The sequence below is a fragment of the Camelus dromedarius genome, chromosome 3, assembly GCF_036321535.1.
Source record: "Camelus dromedarius isolate mCamDro1 chromosome 3, mCamDro1.pat, whole genome shotgun sequence".
Lineage (NCBI taxonomy): Eukaryota > Metazoa > Chordata > Mammalia > Artiodactyla > Camelidae > Camelus > Camelus dromedarius.
In genome coordinates, this window is record NC_087438.1 from 107,672,523 (window position 1) to 107,693,091 (window position 20,569).

General features: G+C 39.8%; 1 protein-coding gene across 1 annotated transcript; it reads right to left on the minus strand.

The window, feature by feature from the left end:
* Nucleotides 1-1,771: 1,771 nt before the first annotated feature.
* NMUR2 (neuromedin U receptor 2) lies at nt 1,772-14,701 on the minus strand. Its single transcript, XM_010987270.3, has 4 exons — nt 13,803-14,701; nt 7,309-7,393; nt 5,032-5,157; nt 1,772-2,097 (listed from the first exon to the last, which is right to left on the minus strand). Exons 1-4 carry the CDS (start codon nt 14,526-14,528, stop codon nt 1,802-1,804), a joined length of 1,233 nt encoding a protein of 410 aa, XP_010985572.1. The 5' UTR covers nt 14,529-14,701; the 3' UTR covers nt 1,772-1,801.
* Between the last annotated feature and the right edge of the window lie 5,868 nt (nt 14,702-20,569).

Genomic DNA, 20,569 nt, shown 5'->3' on the forward strand with positions numbered 1-20,569 from the left:
GTTAAAAATTATTCTCTTAGATCTTCATTCATTCTTCGGTTTTGTTTTGCTGGGTTTTTTCAGCTAAATCGTCAAATGACTAGAGAATTCTGCTTACCAACATAAGCCATCACTAAGAATCTGGATTTATTAAATTTGGTTTATAATTAGCTAAGAGAAAAATATATTGAGTCACTTTGAAGATGACTGTTCAGTCAGGAAATGATGATATCAGAGACCAATTCTCTGTTTATTAGTAGAATGGTTCATTCAACTTGGGGGAAATTGAGAGACTAACAGCTAGAACTTGCGTATTTCAGCATCAGTAAAGCCTGGAACTGAGTAGAGCCTTCTCACATCCCAGGCACAGCAGGCATGCCATTACAATCATGGCTAATTAAATGTCCAAATGATGGTCAGGCACCACTGTCAGAAACAGCATCTTAGTCTTACGGCTCTTGAACATGGTTTCATTTGGAGCTGTTGTTCAGCTCAGTAAACTGGAATGTGAAGTCAGCTCACCTACTACACATTTATTGAACATCTAACATTGTGATCAGTAAATTGTCAGGATTCCAGTAACAGTAAAAATGAACACAGGATACTTCATGCCTTTGACAGATTTACATTCTGGCAAAGCAAGAATATAAATCACTGAAATACAAAGCAGAATGGAGAAAAATCTTAAGAGATATAAACTGATAAGAAAGTCAGATTGGAGTAAATCTGACCACTTCTATTGGAGTAAATCAAGCAAGGTTTCATGGAGGAGGTACCACATTGAGCTGGACATTAAAGAATGGGTGGGTAGGATAGCAAAGGATAGAGACCGAGATACAGAGGGCATGCTGTAAGCAAAGATGCAGCTGGGGAAACTGGGATGTGTTTTCTTAAGAGCAAGTAATTCTGTTGATTAGAATATATATTATTTGTGATGATATAATGAAAGAGGAGTCTGGAAAGTAGATTTCATCCATATTATATGAGTGTTACAAAGATAATGGGGGATTGAATAGGTGGAAGTCATGGGTTTGAGACCAGTAGCTACCATATGACTTGTCTTTGTTCTGAGACTATAGACTGTTCCTCTATTTATGACATTAGCTGTTAGAAAGCCAAGTCTAGACCAAATTATGAAAATAACTACGTTTGTGTGGGGTATGGTTTGACTCTTGGGACCTACCACCATAGCCTTCTCCCTCCTCCCATTCTTCTCTAAGTGGAACTTCTGATTCCATTCCTGGTGACTGATAACGACTTGGGGATTAGAACGATGGCAATAATTCTGAGTTCTGAGGAGCACTCCTGTGTTATCAGGGAGACTCAAAGTAAAAGGCTTCACAACTCCAAGGTATCACTTTATAATGGCACAGTAGGAGGAAGTTGGGTAAATAGTGTACTGTGGAAGAACATTGGCACGGACCCCTCAAATCATATAGAGTAGAACAGCATCTACTTGTCTCCCTTTGGTGTCTCACAGGAACTGCTGGTCGTAAGAATGACAGCTGGACTCAGAGCATGGATAACAGGGCAAACCATTTCCAATAGTGGAAATGACTCGAAATATAGGTGCCGTGCTTTGCTAGTCATGTTCTTTTCATGAACTAGTGAAGTGGCATAAAGCAGTTAAAATCGTGGAAAGGTAACTAAAAATCAGGAGGTTCTGGGTTTTAGATCCAAATTTAAGTAGCAATGTTCACACTTGTTAAAAAAATTAGAAATGGGTATGTAAATTCTAAGAGTCATTTTACTTCTTTAGTATCATATAAGAAGGCATAAATTATGGGTTGTTCCTTCCTGCAGTGTGGAGGCAAGAGGAATGTCAACTCTTTGAGAGTTCCTTTCTCAGTGCCTGTCCAGTACAGAGAGCTGTGGGGAGGTGAGAATTACAAATGGACAAGTGACAAGGGAACTGGGGACCTACATCTTCAGTCAGCTCCACAAGGTGACATTCTGTCAGGAAGATGTTCCGCTGCACAGGTGGCCCCTGTGTCTGGTTCTGGGAGTGCCGCTGTTTGCAGGAAGGAGAGATCACATTCCGGAATGCAGCTCGGAAGCGGTGGGAGAGTAGGTTGTAGATAATGGGGTTGACAGCTGAGCTCAGGTAGAAGAAGACACCTGGAACACAGGGGATTAAGAGGCATACTGAGAAGAAAGTGAGTGAGAGGCATGAAATGGAGAAGCATAAATATTTAACAAAGGTCTTGAATCCCTTTGATTGCCTCTTTTGGAAATGATAATATATACAAGACTCTAATTGAGAATACAAAATGCTCTGAACAAATCTACCAACCTGTGTACTGAGGAATCAAACCCAGAAAGATTAAAGAGTCTTGGAAAAATTTTGGCTGGCCTGGTATGTCTCTGAGATGTTCGGCAACTTCCTTTGATCCCTGCTTGTTTAATTAAAGAACATGTTCCCATAGCATTAATGAGAGATGCTTAAATATCAGAGGAAAGAGTTTTTTTTTTTTTTTAATCTCACTGGAATTTTGCTTAACTCTCTAATTTGAAACTGCAAGTAATGGAGGAATTGTAGATCAGTCAAGGTATAGTCCCTGCTGAGATTCCTTATAATGCTAAATATCTCTTCAAAAAATTTTCCCTAGCCTTTCCCCACCTTATTCCCAACCTTATTGAATAATTGTATTTTGCCATTTGTTTTCTCCACCAAATGACTTGCACACTGCTGTTTTCTTGGTTATATACTCTTTCTTTATTTCCATATCCTATTTTATTTCCTCAAGACCCAAGGTGAGCCTAAGGTTGAGAATCAGAGGACTTAGTTTCTGATCTTGGTCCTTGCTTATTCTAGGACCCTAGAAAGAACTGGTACTTCAGTTTTTATTTTTTCTCTGTGCAGTGCAAATGATAATACCATTCTAACCCACCTCCCTGTTTATTGTGAGGATAAAATTGAAATACTATCCACAGAGGGGCTGAAAATAACCAGGAATATAAGAGAAGTGATAGGTACTGTCCTTAGCATATTCATTATTGTCCTCATTTGTATAGTTCAGGACATTCAGGGTGCCATGTGCCCTGTGAACAGACTTGGGCAGGGAGGAATAGAGGAGGGGGATATTGCTATAGACTGTTAATTCATTCAATTCATAAATACTGATCAAACTCTTATTGTGTGCCAGAAACTTTGAGGCACATTGGAAGACAGTGAATTTAGACTTTGTTCTCCAAGGACTTGAGATAGTATTACAGAAACAAGATTTGTGCCTAACTTCAGTAATTAGCGAAAGGATGATACCAGACGATACCTCTTAAGAAGAGACCAGAATATGTGATACCAAAAGTCATGTTATGGAAATTCACGTAATGACATAAACACAAAAACTATGATGGTTATGAAAAACTTAATGGGGTTGATTTGATTCTAGCCAGATGCTGAAATGGGTTGAAGATACTGGGGAAGAGAGGAGAGAGTGCTTCAGGTAGAAGGCATAGCATACACAGATGTGCAGAGGCAGGAATAGGAGTAAGACAGAATGTTCAGAAATCCCTAATTCACAGTTTGACAAACGTATGGTTTATGAGTGAAAATACTGTAACTTGAGGATCAAACGGCAAGTTGGGGGCATTGTTTTGGTAGCATCTAAGAGGTTTAGACATCATCTGATTGGCCAGGTTGGGGAGGGAGAAGTTATACCTTAACAAGAAAATGTTATTGTAAATGCCACAAATGGAGAATCCTAACATGGTTGTCTTGATGCGTCTGGAGGGGTATAGTCAGCTAGTCACGTCTCATGTGATCTTGTGTTTTTCCTTATTTAACACTCCAGTTTTTCTCAGACTAACCACAAAGATAAGAGCTGTAAATATTTTTGAGTTTTTGTCCAGAATAATAAATAGTTTAACATGGAGCAAAGTCCTAATGTTTGGGTATAAACTGTATACTACTACTTAGTACAATAAGAAAGTGATAGAAAGTGATAGAAAATAGATAATATATGTGATACCCATAAATGTATACATAAATGCTCTTGGTTTTGCTCTGTGCATATCTGGAGATTAACTTGTACACATTGATCTTACCTTTCCTCTCTAATTGTGTCCTTAATAATCTAAAGAGTCCATAGAACCAGCCAATGACTAGCAGAGATAGAGGGATAGTAGGGGTCTGAACCTAAGGCTGATAGTTAAACTGACTGAGAAAGGGGGACTTGGGTGGCCATCCTTTGCTCCATTTTAGGGGAAAGAACCCTACATTTGAGATGACTCAGGCTTGAACCTAGTTTTTACTATTTGCTAACTGAGTAGGACAAATCATTTCTTCTTTGTGGAACTGTTTTTTAACCATAAAATCTGATAATAATATCTACTTTACAAATTTGTGATGGTTATAGAAGGATATACTATGGCATGCTACAGCTTGAAAAGCTCTTTAATAGCTATTATTTTATTTGCTTCATACCATCAGCCCATGGAGTGTATAGAGCAGGCATTATTGCCTTTTTAAAGTTGAGGAAACTTTGGCAGGAAGGAAGCCCCATTCTGTGTATCACTCAGAATATTAATGATGCGATTGAGATGCAAATCCAGGGCCTCTGACTTAGCAACCTTTTCACCACTATCCACCATACTCTAGTGTCCTTAATGAGCTGCATTAAAGAAGCCTAAAAGCAGACCTTGATGTTACATAAAGACCCTTTGGTTGGTTTTCATGAGGATCTAACACTTGCTAAAGACAATATGAGATTTCAAGGACATGGATGTCCTTGAGCTAATCATTCAATCATGTGGCTGGTGGAAGGCAAACCAAAGGAATCATTCCTTAGACCATTTTCCTGCTGTAATTATCATGCTTGTTGAGGTCTTTCATAAAGTAGTGTCTAAGATAGTACTGTCTTGTATTTCTTTTGGACCAGTGACATACCTAATCAATATTTAAATAAAATAAAAATCAAGTGTCTTCATAATAGCATGGCAGATCCCCAGGGTAAATTGGTATACGCAGATAGAACCTACTGCTCTAAGCCAGGTGAAAAAGCTGTGCTTACCTGGACACTGGTGATGCAACCGAAGAAGCAAAACTTTTACCTGATACCACATGGATGAGATTGAACACAGCAGCTAGGGATTCAGTCCACTCCTCCACAAAGCTGAAGAAGAGCCGATCAACATGGAATGGGGCCCAACAAACAGCAAACACTAAGACCAAGACAACTGGAAAAGAATGATGAATGGGAGACAAAAGGCAATCAAAGCAAGAATAGGTATACAATGCCCACTGGGAGTTCATCCATTCCTTCTAGCATTTTCCCCTTCATCTTTGTTAAGTTACAGTTGTTAAAGGCCAGCTAGATCCTCAACAGCCTCTACAAAGAACAGTCAAACATAAGAATGAATTTTATAGGATTTAGAATCATTTTTCCATGTGATTGTATAATGTAAGTTTCCTTTAGAATATTTAAAATAGTATTGAATGCATTCAGAATTCTGAAAACAGTCAATTGGGGAAAGTAAACTACGTTGCAGGTGGACTACTGGAACCACATAAACTGACTATACAAGTAAAACGAGTCGGTTCAAGCAATTTGGTGTTCTTTAAAGTTATAGATCACTAACAAACTCTGAAGTGTAGTCTGAATTTATCTTGTTCTAGGAAGAAGTAGAAGCTTCTGTGGTTTCAATCATTTAAAATTCTGTAAGGGGTTGGGGGAAGGGAGAAAAGATCAAACAACCGTGAGCATAATACTGTCCTGCACGTGTCTTTGGATTGGGGTAGGGATGTGTCTATTATATTATAAATGACTAGAACACAGAATTCCTTCCAGTTTCTTTATGTTTGTTTTACTTTTTATTTTGAAATAATTACAGATTCACAGGAAGTTGCACCTTCCAGTTTCTTATTTTCAGCTCTCAAGACAGAGATGAGTGTTCCCGTACTTTATCTATGGAACATTTAATCTCCACAAATACAAATATGTATTTTTTTTTCTCTCCTGAGGTCATAAAATACTTTCCATTCGTATGACGTTGGACTTGAGATTTGCCTCAGAATAACCTTATAGGCGCTAAGGGAGAGAGAGGGATTTATGAGATAACATTAGCTCTGAGCTGACAACTTTTAAATCTGGGTAATGGGTACTTCAGTGTTCATTTTACATTTCTCTGTACTCGGGAGCACACTTGATGTTTTAGGTAGTAACCGGTACATATGTTTCTTGTTGGCATTAAATAGAGTAAGCTGCCTGCCTGCATGATGTGGTTTCAGGAGTATCTGGAAGATTCTTCTGAATTGATCCCTTCCCCTCAAGGAAAAAATCCCTGGTCTGCTTGCCTACTGCCTATAATTCCCAAATTAAAAATTTTATTCCTGTTAAAATTAAAGCCTCTGCATCCAAAGGCAAATACCTTACAATGCATTTTATCATTGTGACTTTAATGTGGGTGCACTTCACGTCTTCTTGTGAGAGACTATGATCAAGGAGAGAGAGGGAGAAATAGTGAAGATGCTGGATTTCTTAGGGAAAGTCAGGTGGTAACAGGGGCTAAGAAATTTCCTAGAAGATGACTAGTAGAGTCAAAAAGATAAACTTTAGTGACTTCACAGTCTTTTTTGCTGTTGTTCACAGAAATCACATAGTTAGTCAGTGTTTCATATGCATATTAGCCTGGAGGATTTGCTTCTTCCAAACCTCAGGTTTGGCTCGGAAGGATTGTTATAAATCTACTTTTTCTCATTGTTCTGTGTCTCATTAGACTGGTGCTGGATCATACATTTTTATAACATTCTTTTGGGAGAGTGTGGATCAGTGGCTGGATATTTTTTTAGACATCTTTTCTTAAAATAGAATGGGAATGACTACTTAGAATGTTTCTTAGCCAGAGTTCTTACTCTGGATGTAAAAGATCCCACGGGGTCTAAGCATGGCTATCAGGGGGTTCATGATCCCATGAAATGGATTGTAAAACATTTGATGTATGTTCATTTGTACCTTTTCTGAGTGGAGAATTCATGGTTTTTGTAATATTTTAAAGGAAGTTTATAACATAAAATGGGTTACAAACCACCTGCTCATTTTAGAGGGGAAAAAAGATGCTTAAAGGCTCAGAGTGTGGATGTGATTGACCACACACCACACAGAGTGTGTTACAATACATGCAATTTAGTGTGTTGTTCTGAGGTTTAAAAACTGAAATAGAACAAAAGAGACAAGTCCTAGATGCTTGAGTAAGTAAGGCAAGGAAGACCAGAGCAGGATGTTATGTTTCAGGAGAATTTTGATGCTAATGCAAGCAGCACTTTGTCAGTAACAAATGCCACTCCTCTGCTTTAAAAAACAAGAAACGAGCACACAATGGAGAACTTACATAGCATTTTAGTGACTGATTTTCTGGATGGTCTTTGAATATTTGTGGTCACTTCATCTGCCTCAAGGGGTTGGTCTTTCTTCAGCTGCAAGGGAAGTGGAAAGAGATGTTAAGAAAGGGAAACATGTTTTTCTCCTGGTAAGATCTGAGAAGTGTGACTATACCACTCATTTTGCAGACGAAAAAGCTGGACTTAAAAAAATACAGGAATTTGTTAAACTTTTACCAGTAAGTTGGCGGTAGAATTGAATTCAAGTAACCTAACTCAACTGAATATATGGTTATGGCCAAATCACAGGCAACCATTTATTGTATGCTATTCTGTAGATCCCTAGTTTTGTAGTATATTAATAGATATTCCATGAAAAATAAGAAATTCATAAGTAAAAAAAAGTTAGATACCCTTTCCATTCACTCATTCATTTATTTAATAATTGTTAGACATCTATTAGCATGGGTCCCTCTGCTATGTGGTAGGTAGGTTAGATATTCTGCTTCATGAAGTTTATAGTCTTTGTTGTAGGTCTTCTCAGAGCCTTAAAATGCCAATGGACATTACAGATCTTTGTGGAGGACAGTGCATCACCTTTCCTTCACTCCTACCTTCCACATCCCACATCTCCCACCCCAGCCTCAAAGGAGATAATGCATGTATGACTAAACGATACCCTTCCCAGCTCTTTCCAGTGTAATCCCTAGTACCAGCTTGAGAAGCACAATTTGGGAAACTCTTTTACACATATTACCCAGAAAGGTGCATGTGTTTCTGAGTTTAGATGTTAAAATGTACTCATCCTTGTTGGAAAATACGGTGATCCTTAAAGTAGCGTCTGAAAATATTAAATATTAACATTTTTGTCCATGCAGTCTCTCTTGCCCAGTTCAAGCCCCCCCTACTCCTGGAAGACTTTTGTGGCCACTGTAGCCCATTGTCTTCTCCTTCCTCTGAGCTTCCATGGCACTGGAGATGTACATCACTCATCTCGTTGTGGAATTTTTTTCTCTTCAATTTATGTATTTCTAGTTTGTGGAGATACTCAGCCAGATTTAAAAAAAAAAAAAGCTTTAAAAACTCATGATAAACTACCATCAAATATCTAGAAAATGGTATAGTATGTATTTGTCAATTTATTCTCTAGAATTTATTCTCCTCTTAACAATAGTGCCCTGATTTTCCCTTAGGGAACTTACTCCCTCTCCATTTGTAGTCATTAATCTGGATGGGAATGAGCCCATCTCTAGCTCCAGGTTTAGTCCCCAGGTATCTTGGCTACTGTTCCTTCAGTCACAGTCACAGTGATTGGATAATTGAGACCAATTAGATTTCAGATACTAGCTTATATGTCCAGGAATGGGTATTTCCTTTCTCTTTTATTGGACCTGCCAGAGGGAGCCCTTCTTGTTCTCTGCATGTGGGGTCTGGGATTACAACCACTTCGTTTTCTTTCCACTTTAAGGAACGTGTTTGGAACCACCAATGGGCTGCTGTGCAGATTTTGAGATTGAAACCACACTATAGAAAGAAAAGCAAAGAAAAAGGGGGAAAGCTAGGTCCTTGATGACACAGTGTGTTTTACTGGATTGATCTTCACCAAGAGCCAGCTCTCCCTGTAACTTTTCTGGTTCATGCTCCCTTTGATATTTTGTCAGATTGAGTTGGAGTTTCCCTCATTAGCGACGTAGAAAGTCCAACAAACTGATTGAAGTCACTGGTGGAAGGAAAATTCAGCCAGTTTTATACAGTCTCAGGGTAGATTAGGATCAATTTACTGAGTTATAAAGAGACATATTCCAATTCAAGCTAAAGAAGAAGTTGATGTGGTCGTGTACAACAGTGGAACAGACTGCTCTGAGAATCAGTGAGCTGCCTGGGCTGATCGGCATTTGTACAGAATATTTCAGAGAAGGAATTTAAAATTAAATAGGACTTGGAAAAGAGGATCATAGACTAAAAATTGTGAATCACTATATTTTACATCTGAAACTTATATAATACTATGCATTAACTATACCACAAAAGACAGATCAATTCAAAGGGAAAAAAGTTGCCCCCAAAGTTCAACAAATAAATATCCTGTCTCCCTACCAAACACGTAAGCTCCTAGAAGTCAGGTTGCTCTCATGTCTGCACCAACCTTGAAGTATCCACTTAGGTGATGAACAAACTTGGCCATCTGTCTCTTGAATATATTGGTGCTCTCTCCAAAGGCCTGTGTCTTCCCAAAGTGAGGGATTAAATTTCCTGTCAGATTTGACCCTTCAGAGTCACCCAGAACTTGAAGAAATAGTGGAAAATTTTGTGCAGTTATTAGGAATAAATGGGAAGGAAGTGAAGGTGATAAGGTGTTGTTAACAGAATAGTAAAACAAAATAATGCCGGTAAAACAAAATAATGCAGGTAGAGAGCTTATCTCAATGCCTGGCACATGATACTCAATAAGTTATATATTATTGTTATTATTGTGATTCTGATTATTGTCCTGAGTCTACTCAAAACACATCATAGAAGTGGAACTTTTATGAAATAGAGTTATTTATGTATATCTTTGGGCCCACGCATGTGTTTTACTGGATCTCTTCTAGAAATTCTCCTTCACATGTACCAGCTCAACCACAAGCTGCACTTGTGCTGATACAAAGAAGCAGCCAGATACACTGAGAAGAAAAGCACTGATGTTGAAGGTTAGAACTATGCATCAAATTACAAATCTTCCTGATTTTCAGTTAAACCTACTAAATTTCTGATCGTACCATTAAAAAAATTTGTCTTTATGACATGATAATTATTCCATTATTTGGTTCCCATCCATAATTAAGAGCAGTGAAAGAATATTGAGATCTACTCGTCACTTCTTTGGGTGGGTTTAACATTTCTCATTGGTAATTTCTCCACCCCAAGGAGCAATCTTCCTTGAATCAAACAGCGAGCACATAGTTCACATAATTCTTCTATGAACAGGATTCTTGTACAGTATAGTTTACACTGAAAAGAAAAATCCTGTGTTTACTAATCATCACTTAACCTTTCAGCTTCCTTAGGTTACAGTGGTGCAACTAGCCAACTGGAGGAAGAGTGAAGAACAGAATATTTATACAATTATACCTTGTTCCAACAGAATTTGAAAAGGTTGACATAGTAGAATACAACCCTAACAATTTGTCTAGCCGATATTAAACACTGCTTGATTTGTTGTTGAATAATTTCCCTTCCTTTCAGATGTTTGGCAAATTCCTACTTTCCTACTTTTCTTTCAGATTTTTGGCCTGTCTTACTAATATGACTAATATGATTGTTAATATTTGAAATTTTCATATGCTACTTTAGGGATCACCATATCTCCCAACAGGGATGAGTAAATTTTAACATCTGAAATCAGTAGTGGCTATTATCTACTATTAATTATTCCCACCCCCTAAGCATTTATTTTAAAAATCAGGTTACAAAAGAGGAGAGAGAAACTGTCATCACTCTATAGGAAGTTCAGAAACCTTCCTCCCTGACTCCCTTTAGCTAATAGAAGAGAAGAGGTGAAGGGGAAGCATGGGGTTGATTACCATGCAGGCTGATAGATAATTCTGCTCAGTTGTTTATATTGACTAAAATCATTCCACCAGCTGTTCATTTATATACTTTGTGGTCAATTTATATAGCTTTAGAACACCAAGGTACAATCATAGCTTTTGTGTAAATATCTCTAGAATCTAAACAAAATCTGTTTATTAACAAGAAGCGGTCCAGTCCTGTTTGTCTTGGCTGAATTCTGCTACAATTCATAATCCATCCTTTTCAGCTCAAGCATTAATGCTGCATGCAGGAGAAAGAAGGACTAGGTGAGAGCTCCCCAGATGGGAAGAAACTTGCCCTGGGATTGCCAATTTCCCACCTCCACCATGTTTGAACCCTAAGGAGTAGCTCACTAGAGACTTGTGTCCTGAAATAATGGAGCGGCTCTGAGAGCTCAGTTTGAGCAAATGTCTGGCTCTCCTTCCCTGGTCCTGGGACCTCATTAGTCTCGGTTCTCTGCCTTCTGAAGGCTGTGGGTCCCAGACTTAATCATAACTTTAGACTTGCCAAGAGAGTCAATAACTTAATACTCATCAGAGTTGCTTGAATCTCTTAAAATCTTTTAGATCAGAAAGGCCCTTTGAGACAGTGTTTCCAAGTCTCTTCTTTTGATGGTAGAGAAGCTGAAGTCCGGCAACAAAGGAAATAATTTAGCTTCATTCATTCAGTCACCGAGTTTACAATCTAGCTGGAGAGGAAGAAATTAAGGAACCCACAAATATAGAATTATACATTGTGATAAATGTGATGAAGAGAAGTCACCAGCAATCATGAGCACCTACATAGGGACCACATAGATAGGGAATCAGGAAGAGCTTCCTGGAGGAAGATTTAAAGGAAAAGTGAGAGTTAGAAAGGTGGACAGTAGGAACATTTCAGGCAAAGATACAACAAAAGCTGCAAAGGCCTTGAGACCAATGTCATATACTAGGGCCTACTTCTGACTCTCAGTTAAGGCATCTTCCAGTTCCTACAGGACTGACATTCTAAGCAGATAGTTTCTTTCCTGGTGTCACCTCACCAGGTGGGTGGGTAACACCTCATCCTTCCTGAGAATAAGGTGCTGTAAGCTGCACAACATGCACAGAGCAGACTAGGGTGTTTTTTAAACTGTTGTCCAAGCTGTCACTTAGCTCCTGATACAAGGTAGCTGTCGATTCATGACAACAAAGCAAAGTGGCACTCGAAGTTATTCCTCAGAGGGGGAATCCGTGTTTCCTATTCAAATTTAAATACTTCTTCCAAAATGACCCAAGACATGTGATAGTTTGGTGTTGGTAGAGATGGTATTGATAAATTCAGGGTGGCTATTTCTTATAGGGCTCATGATATTTGCAATCATGCAGGAGTCCTCCTCCTCCCCTGCCCCCCCCCCCCATTGGGATGCACAGGACCTTCTAAAGATATGACTGTGAGCTAGTCTGGGGTGACACATGTCTCTTGGAATTACAGGGGCTAGCCCTCCAGGAGGAGACTGACACAACTCTCTGCCTGATTAGATTTACTCCTGTGTCCAGACATCTGTGATACTTAGAATCTGCTCTTCCTCCTTAGACTTTGCTACTCACCTTAGGCACAGTATTTATTCAAAAGGACCACCTGTGGGGCACTCATTTCTGACAGTCACCTTTCTCAGAGATGCCTTGAGATGGGAGTATATTAAGTATCACATAACACACGATCTCAGAGCTGTCTTGGTGCATATGATGTAAATGTGGTAATCTGCTTTATTTTCATTCCACTTATAGCTCACGTTGCTCCCATTCACAGATTCCTCCTACCCCTTTTTAAAGGAATCACAGACTTTTAGAGTACCAGGAGCTTTAGATATGATCTGATGTAAACTTCTCATTTTATAAGTGTAAAAATTAAGTCTGGGGGGAATTGTGTGGCTTGTCTAAAGGTGTTTTATATGTCAGCTTTAGATCTGGGAGTCTAAATGGTTTCATGACTATTTCCTACACATGCTACCTCCTTAAATGGGGATAAAACTGTCACAGTTGGATTTCATCTCTTTGAATTTGGATGCAGAGTATATACCAAGGGAGGAATTACGTAGACTCACTTTTACCTTCATCAAAAAAGAAAATTCTTTCAGACTATTTAGATCCAGAGGATAGAAAGGAAAAAGGAAAAGAAATCAGTTTACCACTATGAATACAGGAAAGGAATCTCTAATTATAAGATATTGCAAACGAAGTGATACTTTTCTGTTAATTCTAGCTATGTCTTACTCACACTGTCCTCTATTCTAGCTTGTGTGCTCTGTTCACCTTCCCCTCCCTCAATCTCCACCTGCTCAAGACAAGTTAAAGTTATCTCACTCAGGCCATGTTTTTGCATTTTAACCTGGTTATTTCAACCAAAGGATCAAAGCAACCACAAGGAAGTGTCTGATTTAAAACTATATGTCTGTCCTAGAGTATAAAATAAGTAAGGATAGTTTATTTTATACTCAGACCAAGTTGGTGCAGAGGAAAATTTAATGCAGGCAATAGGTGGGGACAGGAGAGAGACAGCAGGATGTGGAACAACAGTCTCTCCAGGGGTGGCTACCTTGTACTATTTGAAACGTGGCTCCACCTGAGACCTACTGAATCATTTTCCTGGAGAGTGGGACCTGCACATCAGTACCCATAGTCAGGTTTCCAGGTGATTTGTAGTAACACCTAGGTTTAAGAACCATAGGTATACAGGGAAGAATAATGGAAGGTGAGTTAAAGGAAATTATTTATAGCTGTGGTTACTGTTTGTCTAATTTGAAGCCAGTCCTTTAACTTCTCGGTTTCCCCTGTGAGTCCATCCTATTTTTTCCTCTATGTTCCCTTCCAATTCTGAATTTCTCCAGTTCTAAGTTTTCCTCTGAACTTTGAGAAGAGAAAAAGGAAGGGGTGCCACCCTAAGGGTTGCAGCCAGCTTGGATACTCACTTTGAGCCCCATGAGGTAGTAGAGGACACTGATGACAGTCATGGGGAGGATGTAGAAGAGGAAGGAGGTGACCTGGATGATGAAATTGTAGATCCACATGGGCTTGATAACTGTACAGGTGGCAGAGCCCGGGACGAAGGTCCCATTGGGGAAGTAGTGGAGCTTGATGCCATGGATGCTGGTGTTGGGCAGAGAGAACAGAACAGAGAAGCCCCAGACGACGCCGAGGATCCTGAGGGCCCGCCGCCGGGTGCTTTCCAGCTTGGCGCGGAACGGATGGAGGATGGCCACGTAGCGCTCCACGCTGACTGTGGTGACGCTGAGGATGGAGGCGAAGCACACGGTCTCGAAGAGGGCCGTCTTGAAGTAGCAGCCCACCGGCCCAAACAGGAAGGGGTAGTTGCGCCACATCTCATAGACTTCCAGGGGCATCCCAAGAAGCAGGACCAGGAGGTCGGAAACAGCCAAGCTGAGGAGGTAGTAATTGGTGGGTGTCTTCATAGTCTGGTGCCGAAGAATCACCAGGCACACCAGGAGATTGCCAATAACCCCCACCACAAAAATCACTGCATATACCACAGTCACCGGGAGGAAGAGGTGGCTGCGCTGAGGCCCGCAGAGCAAGGTTAGGTAGTCCTCGGTGTTGTTTGGGAATTTCTTGAATGGATCTTCCAGTTCCTGTTGGGAGATCCAGGAAATATTCTCATGTTTTTCCATCACTGCCATTAAAATCCAAGACCTGAGCCTGCTCTGATAGGAGCCTCTGTCCCAAGCTGAGCCAGAAAGGGAAGAGAAAGCAGGCAGGAAAGCAAGCACAGACTCGCTGAAGGAGGCCGGGAGAAGGCTAGTGCTTCAGCAAGGTTGGGCTGCTCGGACCTCCTCGGAGCCCTTTTGAAGAGCCCCCCCCCGAGACGGAAGCGCCGCCCCTCCGCCCGCTGTGGGCCAATGTGTGTGTCAGACGCTCAGCGAGAGGACCGCTGGGTGGGGCGAGCTGGCTTCAGTGCAGGGAGCAGGAGAGGAGGGGGAGACGTTTCTCTGAATTGGAAGCAGCTGGGAAAAAGAGCTGATACAGACGGTGATACTAACTTAAATAAGGTGTGGGCACTCAGAGCAGTGCGTTTTGCAAAGCTGTGGGACTCTGGAAATACAAATTTAGGTTGCAGGGTCCTGGGTAGAAGAGTACAAATCTCCATTGATCCTTGTCACCTTTGCAGCTTGACAGAAATAAGAGATCAATAAATTTCTCGAGTTGTCTTATTCCATTGGCAATTCAGGGCTCCCTGGGGAAAGCGTGACAATATGCCTTTTTGGATTTGATTGCATCCGTGGTATTACCCTAAACCTGGAAGAGCACTCGCACATCATCTAGCCCTGCCTGCTGATACTTCAGTCTCTTGTGACGGTGCCTTGTAGCAAAAAGCAGTAGGATTTAGAATCATGCACACCCGTAGAAATCCTGTAAGACTTTGGTAAGTTTACGAAAACTCTTGGACCCTCATTTCCTTATCTGTAAATTGGAGATTCACTCAGTCTATTTTATTCAACAGATACTTCTTGAGAATTTTCTGTGTACCAGGTAATACGCTAGGCTTTGTAGAAACATCAGTGAACAAGCAAGACAAAGTCTCTGCCTTCGTGGAACTTTTCTTATAGTAGGAAATTCTGAAAATCTACAAGCAAACTAATAAACTAATACAATTTTGGATAATAATTTGTGCTGTAAAGAAGGATAGGGGCCATACAAACTTAAGGCTGGAGGTACTCTTTTATCAAAAATGGTCAAAGAAGTCATCTCAGGGATGTTATTTGGGCTGAGTTTTGACTGAGGAAAAGTCAATCATAAAAGAGCTAAGGGAAGTGTATTCCCAGCAAGAGTAACATCAAATGCAAAGATCCTGAGGCAGTGACAAGCCTGATGCATTTCAGAAACATCAAAAAAGCTAGTATAGCTGGAACTTCATGAGTGGACAGGAGAGTATGAGTGAAGATTGAAATGACTGGAAAGGACCAGATTATGTAAATTTTCTAGGATTTGGTAAAAAAGTTTGTCTCTTTTTCAAACTACAGGGACTTTGGATCTGATTCAAGCTGCAGAGAAATTTTTGTAGGGTTTTGAGCCAGAGAATTAGGAAGGACGAAGTTTTAACAAAATTGTAGGTAGGAGGCCAACACAATACTCCAAGAAAGAAATAGTAGTGGCTTAGATTACTATGATAGCAGTAGACCTGAGAGATATCTTTGGATTTGGGAATATTTTAGTGAGGGATGATACCGTACATAGTCGTTGAGAAGATTAAATGAAATTACATATGTTAAAGCACCTTATACTTGAGATGCTCACTAAATGTTAATTATTCTTTTCCTTTTATTTATTAAATTGAATGATGAAATTAAGACTAAAAAGGTAAAGTGACTTGTCCAATAATAATCTGTTGGTTAAGATGGGGCAGTTTATGCTGCTGTAACAAATAACCCCCCTATCTCAGTGGTTTAAAAAAGTAAAGATTTGTTTCTCACTCACACTACAAATTTATCATTGGTCAGCTGGAGGATCTGTCCCATGCTTTGCTCACTCTGGGATCCAGGCTAGTGGAGTGGTCCCTGTCTGGGAACTTGCTTATTATTGTGGTAGACAGAAAGGAAGCTGTAGAAGGTCTCAAGTAGATAATTATAAGCCCTAGCCTGAAGTAAGTAATATATGCCACCTCTGTTCATAGCTCACAGCTTGTTGACCAGGGCTAATCTTGTGTATATACTTAAACACGACAAGGGCAGGAAGTGCTATCCTACCATGTGCACAGAAGATGGAGAACCTAGAAAATTTAGTGTACAGCCTTAATGACACAAAAAGAAAGTCATGGCAGAGTTAGAATTGGAGCCTTCTAATTAATGATAAGCTTTGATGGTGAACTCACCATTAACAGACTTTAATATATATTTCTAATGAAGTAGGAAAAATATAAATTAAATATAGGAATGCAATATCTCATTGAGATGTCATGGTCGTTAAAATTATAACAGGTTGCAAATTCGAGGCTGGGGAAGATACACTATACATATGCCAGCATATTAAAGATTCAGAGTCATCTCCACACTGTGACATGGTCTAATCAAATAGAATGATGTCTAAAAAGGATGCCATAACAGGTTCAATGCAAGGAGGTGGTGTAGGAGTAACAAAGAACTCTAGGGAACTAGAGTGCAGGCTCTAGTGTAGGCCAGGGGTTCAAATCCTTGTTATGCCTCCTACCTGCTGTATGACCATAGGGAACTTATTTAACATCCATGACTGTCAGTTCCCCCATCAGCAAAATGAATAAAATAGCGGTACTGCCTTATAAGATTGTTAGTAGAGTGAAATAGTTCCTGATGAAATGGTGTGTGTGTGTGTGTGTGTGTATATATATATGTATATACACACATACATACATACACATACACAGATACACACACATTATTTTAAGTGATACAGTATTTTAAATAGATATGTAACAAGGTAATTTAGTAATGAAGATGTCTGTTTTTATTGTGGTCAAAAGGCTATTGCAAGATATGAAACTGGGAGATGTGCTTGGAAGTATTAATATGAAAAGAACTCAGTTTTACTGAGCTGTCAGTTCAGGACAGCAAGTCAGAGTAGCTTCCTAGAAACTGTATACATATCTATTACCCAGATTGCCTGGGTCTTATACTTTCTAGTTAAGTTAAGATGGTGAGAATGTTGAGGGGCTCAGTATCCTTAAGGGATGTTTGATTGTTGCATGTTGGGGTTGTTTTGCCTGAGGAAGACTCAGGAGAGTGAAGTGGGTGTGAAGGGCACCTTCTCAAATATTTGACAGTATCTTTGGATGACACCCAAGGACAGAGGGGAAACAAAGGTGTAAAAAACCTCAGAGAGCTGCAGTAGGGAGTCAGTTCCACTAGGATTTCCTGATAATCAAACAGAAAACCCCTTGGAATTGTTCACTTGAATACTTGAGCATCTTCTTTTTTTTTTTAATCTAGCGAGTCTTGCCTCCCATTGTTTGAAGGTTGCTCCTGGGAGTGATAACTTCCCTTTGTCTCTGGACTGATCTTGTCTGTGGTTTGAACAGGCTTCCATATTATGGGGTAGAAAATAGAAATGTAGCCTAAATTTATGGTGCACGTCTATCAGCAGAGTTAGTCTGAGCATGCACAGGGCTAATATTTGTAGCTGTGGCTGAAATCAGGTGGGCCCAGGGGATGTGATGTGATGAAAATCTTTTAAAGAAGCAGTAGCTCATATTTACTGAGCACTTATTCTTCCTAGGCACTTTTGTAAATATTTTACATATGTTAGCACATGCATTCTTTACAGTAATCCTATGAGGTAAAGTTCTTTTTTTTTTTTTTTTTTTTATCTCTGCATCACAGGTGAGGAAACAGAGGCATACACTTAAGGGCCTTTTTGAAGCTCACATAGTGTATCAGTCATTTGGGTTAAGTTATGTTTCAGAAATAAAAATTCCCAGATTTTAGTGGATTAAAATAAACAAAGATTTATTTCTTGCTCATTCTACCTCTCTGCTGAGGGTTGCGTGGTAGCCGCTGTTATCCTTTGTTCTTACACTGGAACATGGGCTTCAGCCTACGCCTCCACAATCCCCAAAGGAAGATTCCCAAAGGGGACCATGGTTCTTGAATTTTTCTGCCTAGAAATGACAAGCATCACTTTCATTTGCATTTCATGGGCCAGATCAAATTACATGGCCACTCCTAACCCCAAAGAGGATAAGAAGAATCATTTTATCGTGTGCTTAGGAGGAGAAAACCAAAAATATTTGGTAAACAGAGTTAGTGACTGTACATTCTGCCCATCTGGATCCCAAGTATTTAGCTTACGTTCTTTCTTGCAGGAAAAATGCACTTTGCCCTGCCCCGTTAGGGATGCCGCAGCACTCCTATAGCTTTAAGTAAAAGTCCAGGAACTCTGGGTGGCACATGGTGCTCTCTCCATTGGATCTACATGGGGCTCCTCTTCTTCCAGAGACTTATGAACTGAAGGACAAGTTATCAGCTTCCCATACGGATCCTCCCAGCCTCTAAGAACAGTTTTCTCACTGCCCATCTCACCCCTAGACTCATGCCATGGATCTTAGAGTTTTTGTTACAGCAGTACTGTACTTCGGTATCTAGTGTGGAGTCAGTAAATTGGACTACATTATTGCTGAAGTAACAAACAATGCCAAACTCTCAGTGACTTAAACTTTAAACCGCAAAACTTACTTTTTTTGTTGTTGTTGTTGTTCTACGTATTGATTGTGGGTGGGGAGAGAAAGCTTTGTACATCACTGTCTTTATCCAGGATAATACGGAAAATTCTACCATTCGAAACACAGTGATAAAACTGCTGCGAAGACATGACTGTAGGAGTGTGGCTTCTCAGTCCCATCCTTCTGGGGGCCTTTCTTCCATCCTTTAACGTCTAGTATTGTTCTGGATATTGAGAATGTACTCAATAAATGGATCATAAAGATGTGTTGTAGAAACTAGATGGGCTATGAAACAATCATATTTGTAGAAGAGGTAATTAGGAAAATTGTTACCATCTTACAAGAAGGTGTTTGTTTTATAGATGTGAACAATGTGAACACGATTTCCCAGAAACTCTGGAATAAGAACAGAAGCTTGATTTAGAGGCATAGCATTCCCAATTTTCAACTTTGGCATCCTAGCAAGTCAGGAAATGCTCCTGTTACCTTGGATAACGTCAACCAAAATATAGTTTCTGAGAAAAGATTACTGTCGGCCCTATTATATGCTGGTTTGGCCAGACCAGGAGTATTGGCTCCAGTTTTCAGTCTTGCACTTAAAGAGGAATTTGTAAGTTGACATAGTTTACCAAGGACCGCTGTGATGGTGGGAGGAATTGGAGTCATTGTCCCAGTAAAGAGAAAACTTGGCTTAGACATGATCACTGCCTTCTAATTAAAAGCATACATTTTTAATGGAAGAAGAATTTAGTTTATTCTAATTCACTTCCTAGGGCAAAACTGAGACCAATGGGTTGTCAATATAAAGAGAAAGATTTTAAGATTTGAAGGAGACTAAAATAGAAATGGGTCACCATGTCACTAGAGGCACTCAACTGAGGCTGAGTGGTGGTCTGTTAATACTTTATCAGGTTATGAAAACTTGGCAACCACAAGTTTATAATCTATATCTGTGAGTCTATTTCTGTTTTGCATTTATGCTTTTTTTTTTTTTTAAGATTTCAAATATGAGCGATATATGGTATTTTTCTTTCTCTTTCTGGCTTGTTTCACTTAGAATGACATTCTCCAGGAGCATCCATGTTGCTGCAAATGGCGTAATGTTGTCAGTTTTTATGGCTGAGTAGTACTCCATTGTATAAATATACCACTTCTTCTTTATCCAGTCATCTGTTGATGGACATTTAGGCTGTTTCCGTGTCTTGGCTATTGTAAATAATTCTGCTATGAACATTGGGGTGCAGGTGTCATCCTGAAGTAGGGTTCCTCCTGGATGTATGCCCAGGAGTGGGATTCCTGGGTCATATGGTAAGTCTATTCCTAGTCTTTTGAGGAATCTCCATACTGTTTTCCACAGTGGCTGCACCAAACTGCATTCCCACCAGCAGTGAAGGAGGGCTCCCTTTCCTCCACAGCCTCTCCAGCATTTGTCATTTGTGGATTTTTGAATGATGGCCATTCTGACTGGTGTGAGGTGATAACCTCATGGTAGTTTTGATTTGCATTTCTCTGATAATTAGTGATATTGAGCAT

What these genes read in the sequence shown, in the direction of transcription:
- NMUR2 (XM_010987270.3), bottom strand. Translation starts at nt 14,528, where the DNA reads ATGGCAGTGATGGAAAAACATGAGAATATTTCCTGGATCTCCCAACAG. An exon ending in ACTACCTCATGGGGCTCAAA is followed by an intron (nt 7,394 to 13,802) that starts GTGAGTATCCAA and finishes CTTCCCTTGCAG; the next exon opens with CTGAAGAAAGACCAACCCCT. An exon ending in ATCAGTCACTAAAATGCTAT is followed by an intron (nt 5,158 to 7,308) that starts GTAAGTTCTCCA and finishes ATTCTTTTCCAG; the next exon opens with TTGTCTTGGTCTTAGTGTTT.